This window comes from Myotis nattereri (assembly GCF_964212035.1).
Source record: "Myotis nattereri genome assembly, chromosome: 4".
Taxonomy (NCBI): Eukaryota; Metazoa; Chordata; class Mammalia; order Chiroptera; family Vespertilionidae; genus Myotis; species Myotis nattereri.
The window spans coordinates 42,794,856-42,813,228 of NC_138079.1; the positions used below are offsets into that span (position 1 = coordinate 42,794,856).

General features: G+C 37.4%; 1 protein-coding gene across 1 annotated transcript in view; it reads left to right on the forward strand.

Annotated features, from left to right (window-relative positions):
- JMY (junction mediating and regulatory protein, p53 cofactor) overlaps positions 1 to 18,373 on the forward strand; it is a 71,232-nt gene that overhangs the window by 19,251 nt on the left and 33,608 nt on the right. The window contains exon 2 of the mRNA XM_081088798.1: positions 7,654 to 7,827. Coding sequence (XP_080944924.1) covers positions 7,654 to 7,827 — 174 coding nt within the window. The remainder of the gene's footprint in view (positions 1 to 7,653; positions 7,828 to 18,373) is intronic.

Below are 18,373 nucleotides of genomic sequence, written 5' to 3' on the forward strand. Positions count from 1 at the left end.
TATGGATGTATCTTGAGGGTATTAATGCCAAGTGAAATAAATCAGATAGAAAAGAACAAAAACGTATGGTTTCATTTGTGGAACATAAAACATAAAGAAATGAAAGAACAAAAACAAACTCATAGATAACAGACAACAGATTGGTCGTTGCCAGAGGGTGGGGGGCAAAATAGGTAAAGGGAATACTGTACACCTGAAACTTACATAAGGTTATTCAATTAAAAAACAACAACCTTTCTCTTAAAAAAAGTATGTATTCACTTGATAGATCATGATTGAAAAAAGTATAATTGAAATGTAAATCTTTTCTCCTCCTACCCTCATTTCTTGTCTGTGGTTCCCCTTCTCAGAGGTAATCACCCATAAGAGTTTCTTATTTTCAGATTCAGTCACATATACAAATATATATAGGACATTGATACTCCCTATGTTTTAAGCAACCCATATATACTATATACTTTAGTATACATATTGGGTTTTTTTCTCTTAGGCTATTTTTCTTTTTCTCTTTTTAGTCCTCACCCGAGGATATTTTTCCATTGATTTTTAGAAAGAGTGGAAGAGAGGGAGACAGAGAGAGAAACACATCGATTGGTTGCCTCCTGCATGAGCGCTGACCAGGGCCCAGGCCAGGGAGGAGCCTGCAACCCAGGTACATGCCCTTGACCGGAATTGAACCCAGGACTGTTCAGTCTGCAGGCAGATGCTCTATCCACTGAGCTAAACCGGCTAGAGCTAGGTTATGTTTCTTTTAAGGGCTAAATAATACTCCATTGAATGGATTTGTTTTGATACACAGGATTTTTATTTTATTTTTTTACTGATCTTTTGCTCTTGCTATTAAAATAAGCGTATCTTTTCTCAGATGTGAAAGCATATTTATAGGATAAATTTTATAAGAGGAATTGCTGGGTCAAAGAGAAAGTGCATTTTGTTTAAATTGCTTTCTGTCTTTATCTCCTTTTCAACACAAAACTCTATTTTCAAAACCTTTTTTACCTTATCCATGGAAAGTTTTAGTTTGTAATTTATTTTGCAATTCTCATGAGTGAGTCTTCATTTGTTCAAGTCATTTCTGTGAACCCATTCCATTCTTTACTGGTTTTTAATGTGTGTGTGACTACAGAAATTGTCTATGTTTCGCAAATATTTTTCCCTTTGTCATTTGCCTATTGTTTTTATTTTTTTATGCCTGTTTATACAGTTTAAAGATTTTATAGCAAGGTATATTACTCTTTTAATAGTTTCTAGATTTTGGGTCATGCTTTAAAGTCCCCCATAATGAGATTATTTAAAGCAACAAAAACACCCCTTGTTTTTTCTCCTAGTTTTATGATTTTGTTATTTGCTTTTAAATTGTGAGCCAGTGGAATTTATTTTGGTGTAAGGAATAAGGTAGGGACCCAGCTTATTTTTCCTGATGAAATGACAGCTATCTCAAAAATGGTTTTTTGAATGATTCAGACTTATCATGCAGTAAATTTTCATATATCTGAACTCTTTACTACTTTATTGTGCTTGATGCTTATAGCAAATATTTATATTACCTGGTAAGGCCATTGCCCTTCTTCACAAATACAGTTTATTAAAGAATTTTCCTTATTTTTATTTTGTCCTCTTATTTTTCCATGTGAATGTTGGACTTTTCTTATGACATAAAAATGTCAAGAGGCTATGTTATTACTGTGTGAAATTTATAAATTAATTTAATAAGAAAGAATTGGTATTTTTATTAGTCTTTCATTTATTTACATTGTCTTTTGGCCTCCTTTAACATTTTATTTACATGGCTTTTAATAGATTTAAGTTTAGTCCTAAGTATTTTTCTTTCTTGTTGTTGTAAATGGAATCCTTGCTGGTTGTTGCTTATATTTACTGTACAAGGGCTGTTGCTTTTTGCATAGAAATGATAACAGCTTATTGAAATCTATTTCTATTGTAATTTTTTAGTTTATTCTAAATTAGATTTTTTTTTATTTCAATCTTTATTGTTCAGATTATTACATTTGTTCCTCTTTTTTTTCCCCCCCATAACTCCACTCCTCCCAGTTCCCGCCCCACCCTCCGCCCTCACTCCCCACCCACTGTCCTCATCCATAGATGCACCATTTTTGTCCAGTCTCTTCCCCCATCTCCCACACCCCTTTACCCCCCAAGAATAGTCAGTCCATTCCCTTTCTATGTCCCTGATTCTATTATAATCACCAGTTCATTCTGTTCATCAGATTATTTATTCACTTGATTCTTAGATTCACTTGTTGATAGATGCATATTTGTTGTTCATAATTTGTATCTTTACCTTTTTCTTCCTCTTCCTCTTCTTAAAGGATACCTTTCAGCATTTCATATAATCCTGGTTTGGTGGTGATGAACTCCTTTAGCTTTTCCTTATCTGTGAAGCTCTTTATCTGACCTTCAATTCTGAATGATAGCTTTGCTGGATAAAGTAATCTTGGTTGTAGGTTCTTGGTATTCATCACTTTGAATATTTCTTGCCACTCCCTTCTGGCCTGCAAAGTTTCTGTTGAGAAATCAGCTGACAGTCGTATGGGTATTCCCTTGTAGGTAACTGAGTTTCTTTCTCTTGCTGTTTTTAAGATTCTCTCTTTATTTTTTGCTCTTGGCATTTTAATTATGATATGTCTTGGTGTGGTCCTCTTTGGATTCCTTTTGTTTGGGGTTCTCCGCGCTTCTTGGACCTGTAAGTCCATTTCTTTCACCAGGTGGGGGAAGTTTTCTGTCATTATTTCTTCAAATAGGTTTTCAATATCTTGCTCTCTCTCATCTTCTGGCACCCCTATAATTCTGATGTTGGTACACTTGAAGCTGTCCCAGAGGCTCCTTACACTATCCTCGCATTTTTGGATTCTTTTTTCATTTTGCTTTTCCGGTTGGGTGTTTTTTGCTTCCTCGCATTTCAATCATTGACTTGATTCTTGCGCTCCTCTGGTCTGCTGTCGGGAGTCTGTATAATATTCTTTATTTCAGTCCGTGTATGCTTAATTTCTAGGTGGTTCCCCAATATAACATCGAGGGTCTCATTAGTTTTCTTGTAGATCTCATTAAGTTTATCGGCGGCTTCTAAACAGTTCTTGAGAGACCTTAAAAGTGTGGTTCTGAACTCTATATCTTCCATTGACAATTTTGTCCTGTTTCTTTGTCTCCGCATTTTGTTATGCTTCCTTGGTGCACCCCCTAGTGGTCTTTGTGCGCAGTCTTATAGTTTTAAACCTTGATTGTTGTAGCTAATACCAGGGAGGGTTTGACCTCCAGGCCAAGTGTCTGTGAGAATCAGCTGTGTTTGCAGTGAGAGAACTTCTGTCCTCTAGGGAGGTGCTAATCTGGCCTTTGCCTGAGGCTATCCGGCAAATGTCTCTGTGCAGGGCTTGGGGGGGGGGGGGGTAGCACAGGATCAATAGGATGGGCCGGAGAGAGCAGCTATGGTGGGTCTCAGTCCTGTCCCCAGGGGCTCTGCCTCTCTGAGTCCCAGCACCCGCTGCAAAGCTCGGAGAGAAAGCTACACTCGCTCTGACCGAAGCCAGACAGTCCCGCTTCTCCCGTTTGAGTCTGGGTCCCTAAAGACTCGCCTGTATCTGGAGCTCAGAGTCTGCGACTCCCTCCCGATTGAAAACGCCAACCGCGCCCTCCGCCGCCAGCCCGCTCCGCGCACTCCGCACCTCAGAATTTGACTTCAGCACTGCGCCTCCTCTGAGTGTCCGTATGCGTTTCTCTTTCCTCCTAGTTGTAGGACTTCCACTCAGCCAGCGTTCCTGTGGTTCTGGGTGATGTCCCTTCCGTTTTTTGGTTTCACTTTTGAAGTAGTTGTTCAAAGCAGCAAACTCCCGCGTTAACCTATGTCGCCATCTTGGTTCTCCAGGATTGTGGATTTTTCCTAAATTAGATTTTTTTAAAGCAGATTTTTCTCAAAAGAACTAGAATATCTTCATGATCATTTTTTTATTTCTTTGTAGGAGTATAAGACCAAATTAAAATTTAAAAAAAACCCCAACACAATAAGAAGTATGTCGTCAGAATGAAGAGAATTAATTTGGTGATTGTAATGGCTGTTGGCTTTAAACATCCAACTTCATTGAATGACCCATGTACTGGAGATAAGATACTGGACATTAGACAAGAAGAGAGGGAATAGCCTTGTACCTCTCGTCTAAAGATGAAGGTCATTCTGTGATTGGCTTTAGTAGCAAAGGTTTTTTTTCTTTTTCTTTTTTTTCTTAGAATAGGTAAAAGTGCTTCAATAGAGAACTAAACCATGAGAAATGGGAATGTTGGCTTAATTTTAGTTAAACAGTGCTAATTGATCTAATGTAAAATAACAGTAAATATAGTGAGAGAAAGTAAGTGGAAAAATTATTTTAGGTTCAAGAAAAATTTACATACCATAACTGCATGTATTTGAATATGGAACACATAATTTATATAACTTTATGGAGACATCCTCACATTATAGTTAAATGGGTATATTAATATATTTACCCAAAAAGCAGCACTGAAAGAATGCTCCTCAAACTTTGACCAGCCTACTTTATGAACGATCTTGTTAAAATTCAGATTCTGATTCTGTGGGTCTGGAGTTGGCCCTGAGGTTCGATATTTCTAACAAGTTCCCAGATGATGCTGGTGTTGATGGTAAAATGGGGTGGATTGACCACGTGCATAATCTATTGTTTTCTACTCCATAGATGGTTTCACTGCTTATTAGATTGTGCTGCATTTATAGACTCAGTGTGATCCCCTGCCTCCCTAGTGTGTACCCTCTACTTCTGCCACTCCCCTTCCTCCCACCAAGATTTCTCATGCTTTATTCATGTGCTTTTTTGAATTTGGGCTGCTCTTCTTCACATATTTAGTACTTCCTATTCTTTGTTTTTCTATTTTAAGTGTTTTATTGCTCTCGTTTATTTATTTATTTTTAAATAATTATTGTTGAAAGTATTACACATGTCCCCCCTTTTCCCCCCCATTGACCCCCTTCAGCCCACCCCTAGTCCTCCTACACCCCCACTCCCCACCAGGCCTTCAGCACCCTATTGTCTATGTCCATGGGTTATGCATATATGCATCCAAGGTCTTTGGTTGATTACCTCCTACCCACGCACCCACCCCACCTTCTCTCTGAGATTCCGCACTCTGTTCCATGCTTCCATGTCTCTGGATCCACTCCATTCATCAGCAACATTATTTTGTTACTTAAATTCCACATATGAGTGCAATCATGTGATACTTGTCTTTGATTGGCTTATTTCACTTAGCATGATACTCTCTAGGTCCCTCCATGCTGTCTCAAAGGGTAATAGAGTCTTCTTTTTTACTGCTGCATAGTATTCCATGGTATAAATGTACCACAGCTTTTTTATCCACTTATCTACCGATGGGCACTTGAGCTGTTTCCAGATCTTAGCTATTGCAAATTGTGCTGCTATAAATATTGGGGTGCATACATTCTTTCTGATTTGTGCTTTGGGTTTCGAAGGGATATATTCCTAGAAGTAGGATCACTGGGTCAAATGGCAGATCCATTTTTAATTTTTTGAGGAAACTCCATACTGTTTTTCATCATGGTCGCACCAGTCTGCATTCCCACCAGCAATGTACTAGGGTTCCCTAATGTTTCCTATCCTTTAAGACCCAACTCAAATACTAGCTTTAGAACACCTTTTTCAACTGCTTTAGCTTACTCTGATCCATTTTTTTCTCTAAACTTTTACTGTTACTTACAATCATTATTTTACTTTTATATCTGTTCTTTGTTTCTCTAGTTAGATTGTAGACCTCTTAAAGATAAAGTTGATCTTAGGCATTTTGCATTCCCTACATGACCTCTCCTCTTGGATATCTAAAGAGCAATTTGGAGAGTGTCTCTGAATCTATAATCTTTACCTCTAAAAACTTGTGTCTATTCTTGTGTTCTTTGTCTCAATGAATGCCAGAAACCTAATAGTAATCCTTAATTCCCTGTATCCTAAATCCACTCTTTTACCAAATTCTGTCCTCATTTACTTTTGGCCACTCTATAGTGCCTTTAGGTAGTTGTTTTATAATATTTTGCCCAAGTTTATAGATATTGTCAGAGGGAGAGTTGGTTTAATAGGACTAATAGGAACTACTCAGGAGATAGTAGAAGTGGAAGTTCTCCATGTTAGCCATGAAAGTTGGAATTATAATAGCCTTGAAACAGTAGAATAACTAACATTTATAAGGTACTTTTTTTTATAAAAGCACTATAATGTAGATTATCTGATTTGCCATGATTATTACTGATATAGTAGGCAGAATACTAAATGCCCTAGTACTGCTGCACTATGGTCAAGAACCTGGGAAGGAAGTGAATCCTGAAGTATAAATTTAGCATAATATTGTGTATAACAAAATGTGATAGCTAACGCAAGAAGTTGAAGAAGGAAGGTAGTAGTGGAAACTAGGCATCAGAAAGAAAAGCGGAATTTTGTGCCTGTAGGCAGATGACACTGTCACCCAGTAAATGGACTCTGAGAATAAATAAGTAAAATATTTTTTTATTTTTGCCACATGGTTCTTTTAGAGGTCCTGTAAATTTCAGCTTATACTTCCTTGGACAGCCTTTTCTCTCTACTCTGTAAAGTAGGTCGCAGTTTATATAACACCAACTCCTGCCCTTTTTTTTTATGGGACCCATCATTTTATTGTGTTACTTTTATACTCTTAAAACATAATATTCTTCATAACGTATTATTGTTTATAATGTTTTTATTTTATATATTTTTATTGATTTCAGAGAGGGAGCGAGAGATAGAAACATCAATGATGAAAGAGAATTATCAATCGGCTGCCTCCTACATGCCCCACATGGGATTGAGCCCGCAACCCCGGGCCTATTCCCTGACCGGGAATCAAACCATGACCTCCTGGGTCATAGGTCAACACTCAACCACTGAGCCATGCAGGCTGGGCTGTAATGTTTTTATTTTTTTTCTTTCTATTTTTTTTTCTTTCTTGTGTAATGTTTTTAAATGGAGCAATACTGTGAACTCCATGAGGAAAGGGACTATGCTTTTGTATCCCCAGCTCCTAGCCCACTGTCTAATATGTTAGATCTCAGCCCATATTTATTGAGGAATGAATGAATGAATGAATGAATGAATGATACATAGATACATACATGAGCAATGAAGAAAGTTAAATTGAGTTCCAAATTGGGAGGAAGAAAGGAGTGGCAAGAAGATTTGGGGAAATTAGTAAAATAACATTGGCAAGAGTTGATAGCTATCTTGTAGATTAGCAATAAAATTTTTAAAAAATAAATATGGAGAAAGGTACTAGACCATGGAAAACTTTTTTAAAGCATTAACTAGACAAATAAATAGTATGGAGTCCTAGAAAATACAAAGCACAGGAATAATATGGTGAAAACAGTTTGAAAAGGATAATTCAGGCAGCAGTCTTGAATAATACACCTAAGGCATGGATATGAGGGATAAAAGGCAATTGGAGCTTTTTGTTCCCTCTTGCTTCTGTGTTTCAGGGTTCCCATGTCCTCATGATGGGGTGCAAAAAGCCAATATTTATAGGCTGTTATAATCAGATTTCTTTCTTTTTTTAATATATATATATATATATAATCGGATTTCTTTGTAGTAAAACTTTATTGTTCCACAGCTCTTGGATAAGCACAAGAATACAGAGAGCATGGTGGAGCTTCTGAACTTGTATCAGATGGAGGATGAAGCCTACAGCAGCCTTGCAGAAGCCACAACTGAACTCTATCAGTATTTACTACAGCCATTCCGAGACATGAGAGAACTTGCCATGCTACGAAGACAGCAGATCAAGGTATTTTTTAAAAACCTAAATAGTAGCCTGCCTGTTTCATAGTTCTCAACCTGGCTGGCCATGCATTTTAATTACTAGTGGAACTTCATAAAAATGTACGTATCTGGTTCTTTGTTCACAAAGATTCTAGTTTGATAGGTTTGGGCTATGTAGAGCCTAAACACATCATTTTAAAGCATCTCAAAAGACAATTCTGCTGAGTAGCCAGGAGAGCAGCCTAGAAAGTAAATACAGTGAGAGATTCCCCCTGCCGCTTTCCTGTACATCTCTTTCTACTCCTGTCTCCCTTTTAATGTTTTGGGTACCAGGTAGTCCTAGACTTCTTTACCAGAAGTTGGGAACATTTGTTTTGGGAAGACCTTGTTTTGAAAGTTACAAGGATTTAATGGTAGAGCTTTAAAATTCATGATACCTAATTTTCATGTGTAAAGTGTAACATTTTTTGAGGCAAATTTTAAGGATTGGGTTTTATAGCTGACCTCAAATAACTGTACTCTGTTTAATTCACATGGAAATGTTGCTGATCTAGGACACGAAAATTGTGTTTTTGCATAATGGTTTAAATTGGAACAGATTATATGAAAAATGTGTATTTGAGAAATTAGCAGTGAGCTCTCTCTAAACCACATCCACACCTTTCTTCCCTCTCAGGTGTGCATCTTTACTTAGACCCTGACCAGGTAGCTTAGTTGGTTAGAATGTCGTCACCTCGTCCCAATAAACCAAGATTGCTGGTTCAATCCCTGGTCAGGGCACATGCAGGAAGCAATCAATAAATGCATAAATAAGTGGAACAACAAATCATTGTGTCTCTGTCTCTCTTTCTCTCTAAAATCAATCAATCAATTTTTTTAGACAAGAAATTAGCAGTTACTCTGGGAACTTTATGATTGGGAGCAAGGATGAGTAGTATATTTGAAAAATTATGAAAAGGTGAATGAGGTATGTCTGTGTATTTTTCCCCCTTTACTAATGAATCATAATATAGAGCAGCACAGAAATGAATCTCATACTCCTTTATTAATACTTTTGAAAAATATTGGGGTTGTCAGTCAGTTTATCATAAACTTGGTATTTTGGTTAAAATAGTAACTTGTAAATAATGTAATAATTTGTAGGCACCAGAACATCCTCCAAATTTTATAATGAAATAGAGATTTTTGTCATTTGAGAAATTGCCTGGAAGGCAGGAATGAACTGAATGACATGGAGGCCCCATATCAGAATCTATGTGCATTTTGCTTTCATATTAATTATATCAAGATTTGTATTGAGTATTGACATTAGCAAATTGATTGAACCTACTTGTCATACTGTGTTATCCACTAGCATTACATTTTGTTTCATTTTTCCTGGAAAGCAGAATATAGATAAGGAGGAATAGACAAAAAAGTTTTTAAATTTGTGACTTTTTTAAAGGTAAATATGGTATTTTACTTTATTGCTGTTTTTGTGATATTGCTCCTAAATGCCCAATCAGCTATGACTCTTCGTTCTTTTTACCTTTGTGAAGGTTTAAATAGAAGTATTAGATTTAGTTTGTAAGCTCATGCAGTTTGTCAGATAAGTTTGTTTAATGGTGCTGTTATATTTTATAAGCCTAACTAAATGAATTTTTTAAAAAGAGAACCACATATCACTTTACTGAAAGTACAGCTATCACTAAAATTTCTACAGATTTTAAATGGCTAACGAGAATATGAACAAATTTCTGTCAATAAAGTCTACAACTTAGATGAAATGGAAACCTTCTTTGAAAAGTACAAACTATCAAAATGGATTCAAAGAGAAATATATAAGTTTTGATAGCCCTATATTAACAAAGTTGAATTCATAACTTAAAACCTTCCCTCAAAGAAAACTTCCAATTCCAGATGACACCATTAGAGGATTTATCAAAGATTTAAGGAAGAAGTAATACCAGTTTTACACCAACACTTTCAGAAAACAAAGTAAGGAACACTTTCCAACTTATTATTTTGGCCAGCATTAATTATTCTGATACCAAAGCCAAATGACATTTACAGGAAAAAACAACAACAAACCTACAGATTAACATCCATCATGAATGTAGATGCAGTATTCATTAACATAATATTAAAAATAGGATCTAGTAATTTATAAAAAGGATGATATGACATGTTTCAGTTTATCTCAGAAATAGTATAAGGTTGGGTTAACATTCAAAGATAAATAAATGTAACTCACCATATAATCAGAATAAAGGAAAAAAACAATGTTATTTCTGCAGCTGCAGAAAATCATTTTAAAAATTTCATCATAAAAAGTCAACAGACTAGGAGGAGAGGGGAACTTCTTCAGCCTGATTAAGGGCATATATGAAAAGTCTAACATCATACCTGACTTCTTTCCCTTAATATTGGGAGCAAGGCAAGATTGTTCTCACCAGTTCAGTAAGGCAAGAGGAAAAAGGCATAAATTGGAAAAGCCAAAGTAAAGCTCTTTTTATTTGTAGATCACATGACCATGAATATAAAAAATTATAAGAAATCTAAAAGCTACTGGAATAATATATAATTTTAACCAGGAGGTCAGTATTAAAAATTCAATTGCATGTTCTATCTTCTCAAGTCATGTATACTGAAAATTATAAAACCTTGTTGAGGGAAATTAAAACATACCTAAATAAATGGAGAGATAGACAGTCATAATGGATTGGAAGACTCAATAATGTTTATCAGCTCTCACTTGATCTGTGGATTCAAATTAAAATTCCAGTATGGTATTTTTTAATATACAAAAACTGACAAGTTGATTACAAAATGTATATAGAAAGGTAAAGAACCTGGAACAGCCTTGACATTTTTGAAAAAGATAAAAGTTAGAGGACTTACTACCTGACTTCAAAGCTTACAAAAAGATAGAGAATCCAGACATTGGGGTATTGACATTGAATAGACATGTAAACTAATGAAACGCAACTGAATTCAGAAATAGACCTATTGTTACATACCAGTTTTCCACAAAAGGTAACAAGGCAATTCATTTGGGAAAAGAATCCTTTCAGCAAATGGTGCTAGAACAACTGGATACCCACGTAAAAAAGATGAACCTCAGTCCTTATATTTTACACAAAAATTAATTTGAAATCTATCTTAGACCTAAAACATAAAAGCTCAATTTATAAAACATATATAAGAAAACATAGAAAATTTATAGCATCATTGGGAAGGAAAGCCAAAAGTTTTTTAGATTGAATGCAGAACTTAAGAAAGATAGATTAGACTTCATCAGTGGAATACTATGCAGCTGTAAAAACAGGGATCTCTTACCCTTTGAGACAGCATGGAGGGACCTAGAGAGTATTATGCTAAGTGAAATAAGTCAGAGAAAGACAAAGTATCACATGATCTCACTTATATGTGGAATCTAATGAACAAAATAAACTGACAAACAAAATAGGTCCAGAGGCATGAATACATGAAACAGACTCAAGAGCCTCAGAAGGAAGGGGTGGTGGTGGGGAAGAGATCAACCAAAGAATTTGTATGCATAACCATGGACACAGACAATAGCAGGGTGAAGGCCTGGAGAGAGGACTGAAGTGGGGATGAGGTATCAATGGGTAAAAAGTAGACATCTGTAATACTTTAAATAATAAAGGTAAAATTAAAAAAAAATTAGACTTCATCAAAATTAAACAGTTTTGCTCTTTGAAAGATTGCTAAGGAAATGGGAAGATAAGCCATAGATTGAGAGAAAAGACTTCTAATATACCTGAGAAAGGAAGTGCACAGCTTAATAAGATAAAAACCAAAAATTTTGAAAATGGGCTAAATATTTTAAAAAGCATTTAAAGAAATGGCTAGTAAGCACATACAAAGATACTTAACATGGTCCCCAGGGAAATTCAAATTAAAGCCGTATGAGATACTATTACACACTCATTAGAATGATTATAATAAAAAATCCTGGCGCTCCCACAGGCTGGTGAGGATATAGAGTAACTGGAATTCTCATACAGTCCTAGCAGGACTTTAAAGTCATACAACCACCTTGGAAAACAGGCAGTTTTTTCAAAAAAACATATACATACCTTGACAAATCAGCTGTTTGACTAGTTATTTATATGAGAAATGAAAACATCTGTTCACAAAAAGATTTACTCACTAATTTTCATGCCAACTTTATTCATAGTAACCCCAAATTGGAACAACCCATATGACCATCAACAGGTGAATGGATAAACAGAATGTGCCATCTATGCTAATAAAAGGGTAATATGTTAATTAGACCGGGTCGACAGGACATCTTCCGGTCGTCCAGTCCTTCTTCTGGACAAAGCCACTGTGGTGGGGGCCAAGGCAGAGGCAGTTAGGGATGATCAGGCAGGTAGGCAGGTGAGCGGTTAGGAGAGGGTGCAGGCCAGGCTGAGGGGACCACCCCCTTCCCATGCACGAATTTTGTGCACTGGGCCTCTAATCCTAAATAATAAAAGGCTAATATGCAAATCAACCGAATGGCAGAATGACTGGTTGCTATGACGTGCACTGACCACCAGGGGGCAAACGCTTAACACATTGTACACGGGAAACGTATTTATACGTTTTACGTTGACTGGTAGTAGAGCGCAGGACACGTATTAATACGTTTTTTATAGACTAGCGGTAGAATGCGGGTAACGTATAAATACGTTTATTTTTATACTTTTTTATTGCTCTAAAGGGATGCTAACATGCAGATATACGAATTCCAAAGGACAAAATTTGGGTCTCTAACACATACAATGGTGAATTATGTATGTACTTCCAGGTATAACGGTAATCTATTCAACTGCATAGAGTCATCCCTTCACACAATTCTCTGCCTCGCCACGCATTCAGTGCGATTCTAAGAAAAATAATTCAGTATACATTTTATAGTAAATCACAAAAAGTTTCATTGAAAAAAAATATGTAAAACTAAAGTTATTGTAATTTTACTGAACGTTCCCATTTGTGCAAAAAATTAGCAAAAATGGCCCGCGCCACCTGTTAGCGCATGATAAAAACAACCCGCAGACAATGTGTTAACACAGCCAGGCTCACGACTGGCAAGCACAGCAGTGGTGGTGGGAGCTTCTCCCGCCTCCCTGGCAGCGCTAAGGATGTCCAACTGATGGCTTAGGCCCGCTCCCCAAGGGATCCCGGACTGTGAGAAGGCACAGGCCGGGCTGAGGGACAACACCCTCCCCCCCCCCCCCAACGAGTGTACGAATTTCGTGCACCGGGCCCCTAGTTTCCATATAATAGGGGAGAATACTCAGCAATGCAAAGGAATTAACTATTGATAGACACACATGGATAAATCCCAAAGCATAGAAGACAAAAAAGACTATATATACAGTGTAAAGGGATGGATGGCAAAGGGGCATGAGGAATCTTTTGGAGGTGATAGAAATCTTCTGTATTTCAATTGTAGTGGTTGTTTCTTGTATGTGTACATCTATCAAAACTTGTCAAATGAGCACTTTCAATGGATTCACTTGATGGCATGTAAATTTAACCTCAATAAAATAGATTACTAAAAATTATGCTGAGCAAAAAACACCAAACACAGAGTATAAACTGATTTCATTTTCATAAATTCTGGAAGTGATTTTTTTTCCCTATATTGACAGAAAGGTAAACAGTTGTTGCCTGGAGTGGAGTGGGGCAGGAGAGATTGAGAGGTAGCAGGTATAACAGAATCTTTTGGGGTGGGTGATTGATATACTCTAAATCTTGATTATAGTGGCTGCTATGTGGGTGTATAAATTTATCAAAATTTACACTTAAAATGGGTACATTTTGTTGATAGAGGTGATTTTTTTAAAAAGGAAAATAAATAAGCAGTATGTGCCTGTTCAGCCGTGGGCAAACTACGGCCTGCGGGCCGGATCCGGGCCATTTGAAATGAATAAAACTAAAAAAAAAAAAGACCGTACCCTTTTATGTAATGATGTTTACTTTGAGTTTATATTAGTTCACACAAACACTCCATCCATGCTTTTGTTCCGGCCCTCCGGTCTAGTTTAAGAACCCATTGTGGCCCTAGAGTCAAAAAGTTTGCCCACCCCTGGCAGGAGTGGGGAACATCCTGATGGCAGGCCATATAAGGCCTATAAAATCATTTGGTCTGGCCCTGCAAAGTCATTAGAGGTGAGTAATTAAATTAAGTTGACCAAATATAGCAAGCGAATTTTTAGGTTGATAATTTTGTATGATCCTTGAATGATGAATGATGTTGTAAATATCCAAATGGCTGTTGGCAGAATATAGGTTTCCCATCCTTGATGTAGATGAACGCAAAATGGGGTGATCAACACTGCCTAAAGATACATGGGAAAAGAGAGATTATTGAGAGCAAGTCTGTAGGAAGTGGTTACCTATGTCCGTATAGGAAATTGGAATTGAGAATATTCCAGATAGTGATATATGAAAACAAGAATGGTATATAGTAAACAGACATAGTACCTGTGCTTTAGTCACAATAAATTATTGAAACAAATTAATGAATCATCACACCAATTTAGCAACAGTAAGTGGCATGGCTGGGATTGAAACACATTGTCTGTTTGACTGAAAATCTGCTTTAGTTACACCACAGGGTATGAATTGTTTGGAATGCCTCAGGTCTTAGGTGTTTTGTAGGAAATGAAAGGAAAGGGGTTCAGGGGCTAGAATGCAGTTTGGCCATTTTTTTTAAACCTTATTGTTGACAGTATTACAGATACTCCCATTTCCCTCCTCCCCTCCTTTGCCCTTCTTACCTAGCCCACACCCCCTCTTCCCTCTGGCCATCAATCACTACACTGTTGTCTGTATTTATGAGTTATGCATATACTAGAGGCCCGGTGCATGAAATTCATGCACGGGGGGGGGGGAGGGGGGAGTCCGGGACCTCTCACTCCTTACTGCCCACCTGGTGGTCAGTGTGTGTCATAGTGATTGGTTATTCTGCTGGTCATTCCGCTGTTCAGTCGATTTGCATATTACGGTTTTATTATATGGGATAGGATGTTCTTTGGCTAATCCAGTGGTTCTCAACCTGTGGGTCATGACCCCTTTGGCGGTCGAACGACCCTTTCACAGGGGTCGCCTAAGACCATCCTGCATATCAGATATTTACATTACGATTCATAACAGTAGCAACATTACAGTTATGAAGTAGCAACGAAAATAATTTTATGGTTGGGGGTCACAACATGAGGAACTGTTTTAAAGGGCCAGAGGTTGAGAACCACTGGGCTAATACCTTCACCTTCTTTCATTCAGTCCGCCCCCTCCCCTCTCCTCTCTAACAACTGTCAGTCTGTTCCATGTATCCATACCTTTGTTTCTAGTTTGTTCGTCAGTTTATTTTGTTCATTAAATTCTACGTATAAGTGAGATCATATTTGTCTTTTAGCATAGTAATCTCAGTCTGTGCTGTTGCAAAGGTTAAGAGTTCCTTCTTTTTTTACATCCACGTAGTATTCTATTGTGGAAGACCACATCTTTTTATTTTTATTTTTATTTTTTAAATCCTCATGCAAGGATATGTTGTTATTGTTTTAAATTGATTTGCGAGAGAGATAGAGGAGAAGAAGAAGAAGAAAAAGGAAGAAGAGGAGGAGGAGGAGGAAGGGGGGAGGGGAGGGGAAAGGGAGAGAGGTAAACTTCGATTAGTTGCCTTCAATATGATGCCCAGCTGTGGATTAAAGAGGAAACTTAGCCCTAACCGGTTTGGCTCAGTGGATAGAATGTCCGCCTGCGGACTCAAGGGTCCCAGGTTCAATTCCAGTCAAGGGCATGTACCTTGGTTGTGGGCACATCCCCAGTGGGGAGTGTGCAGGAGGCAGCTGATCAATGTTTCTCTCTCATCGATGTTTCTAACTCTCTATCCCTCTCCCTTCCTCTCTGTAAAAAATCAATAAAATATATTTTTTTTAAAAAAGGAAATTTAGGTATGTTCCTTGACCACCGGGCATTGAACCCACAACCATCATACATGATGATGCTCCAACCAAATGAGCCACCTGGCCACGGCTATGCCACATTTTTTTTTTAATATTTATTGTTGAGAGTATTACAGATGTCCCCCTTTTTTCCCCCTATTGCCCCCCTCCACCTGGTTCCTGCCCAACCACAGGCCTTCACCATCCTATTGTCTGTGACCATAGGTAATGCACATTTGCACTCTTACACTTCTTCCTCTCCTTAAAGAATACCCTTCAACATTTTATATAATACTGTTTTGGTGGTGATGAATTTCTTTCGTTTTTTTCTTGTCTGTAAAGCTCTGTATCTGACCTTAAATTCTAAATGATAGCTTTGCTGGGTAGAGTAATCTTGGTTGTAAGTCCTTGCTATTCATCACTTTGAGTATTTCTTGCCACTCCCTTCTGGCCTGCAAAGTTTCTGTTGAGAAATCAGCTGATAGTCTTATGGGTGATCCCTTGAGGTGATCCCTTGTTGCTTTTAAGATTCTCTGTCTCTAATTCTTGGCAGTTTAATTATGATGTATCTTGATGTGGGCCTCTTTGGGTTCCTATTTTTTGGGACTCTCTGCACTTCGTGGACTTGTAAGTCTATTTCTTTCACCTGGTAAGGGAAGTTTTCTGTCATTATTTCTTCAAATAGGTTTTTAGTATTTTGCTCTCTCTCTTCTCCTTCTGGCACCCCCATAATGTGATTGTTGGTACGCTTGAAGTTGTCCCAGAGGCTCCTTACACTATCTTTATCTTTTTGGATTCTTTTTGCTTTTTGCTTTTCTAATTGGGTGTTTTTTGCTTCCTCATGTTCCAAATCATTGATTTAATTCTCGAAATCCTCTACTGTTGAATCCCTTTATATAGCCACCAAATTTTGTGACCTTTCTCCTAGTGAATTTTGAATGTGTTCTTCACCCCTTTCCTTCTCCAGGATCAAGTAAATCAATAAGTGCTTTGTGAAATAAAAAAGATATCCACTCACCCCCCCACCCCAGCTGACAGATTAGAATGGAGCCCCCCTTTAGGCAGATGCAACAGTACACATGGCTTCGCTAAGCATAGGCTAGCACACTGTGAACTACATAGTGCCACTATACATTAAGGTCCTTGTCTCTTACCTGAGCTTTTTTTGTTGTTGTTTTGTTTTGTTTCCTTGCCTTTAAATTTCACCTTCTAAAAAATGTATTATTTTACACTCTTTACTGAGAATATTATGTCTAATATTAGCTTTGAGTATAAACATTTATGAATAGATGCTGCCAAAGCTAATCCTTTCATTCTGTTAACAGTCACTTCAGATGACTCCTGGGCCTGGAAAGTTTGCATCATCATGTATGATGGTTGTGGGTTCAATTCCCGGTACTGCTACATCAGTATATTCAACAAATTTATCCTGAAATTTGTTTCACCTAAGAATTGGAGTTGTTTTTTTCTTTCCCACTCTCCTAACAATAGACAGGAATAACACTAATTTCTCACCTAAAACCCGGTATCTAAGCAAGTGGTTTGTTTATCATAAGTAATTCTGTGCCAAGAAATTTGTATTTATAAACGAATCTCACTGTCCTAGCTACCTAAACTGACACATTCTTTTTTCCATGCTAAAAACAGGCACTGTTTTCTTTCTAGTTCTGCAATTGAAAACAGAGGTGTCACTGTTTTTAGCACATGATCCAGATGACCAATGCTGTGCATCTTCAAATTTGCCAAGTTAGGAAATGAACTTAGTATCCTGTCTTCACTTACTGTCTTAGGTGCAGTTGTAATCACATTTTTTAACAGTTGGCTGAAACATTAGCTACTAAATTTCAAAGTCAGTAAAAAACAACATTGAAAAGCATAATATATACATGAACAGTGAAGGTAAAGATAATCCAACAACGTGTAAATTATCTTCAAATAATTGTTACTGGATTTATTTTTTAACTTTTTCTCTTCAAAAAGCCATAATGCAAATTTTCTCAATTCCGTGTACAGTGTTTAATTGTGCAAGTGAAAATAATTTCTGCTAATAATCTGAGTTAAGATTTTTTAATTTGGAACACTGCTTGTTCTGTTTATTAAATTTCTGTTTCATAGTTGTGTCTGTTGGAAAACCAAACCAGATACTTCAGCAGAGGGACTTGAATATAAAGAGTTGTTAATTAGGTATAAAGTTGTTAATCAGATCATTAAGAAGGCAAGAATGTAGCTCTGTAAGATACAGAGTTAACAATTGCCAAAACAGCCACCACTCTTAGGTTTGGGGGGTATAAAGGAAAGACGTACTTTATTAATAATCAGCGAAGAGGATGGGCCGGGTCCCGGCGAAACTAGTCTCTGAGGAAGAGGACATCGCTCACCTAGTGCTGGTGTTTGAGCTGCACTAGTGGAGAGATCCTGCTCCCTAGGGATAGTGCACTGGTGGGCTGGTGCTGGTTTGTCTTTCGGAGGAGGGGCTGGGGGCTGGGGGCACACAATGAAGGTTGTTTTGCAAAGGTGGGAAAGCTGGGAACTGGATTCTGTTAATTGCTTCAGGAAAATACTGCAGATGCTGGGTTGAAGAAGCGAGGCTGGGATGATGCTCACAGGAACAGCAAACAGTAAAGTCAA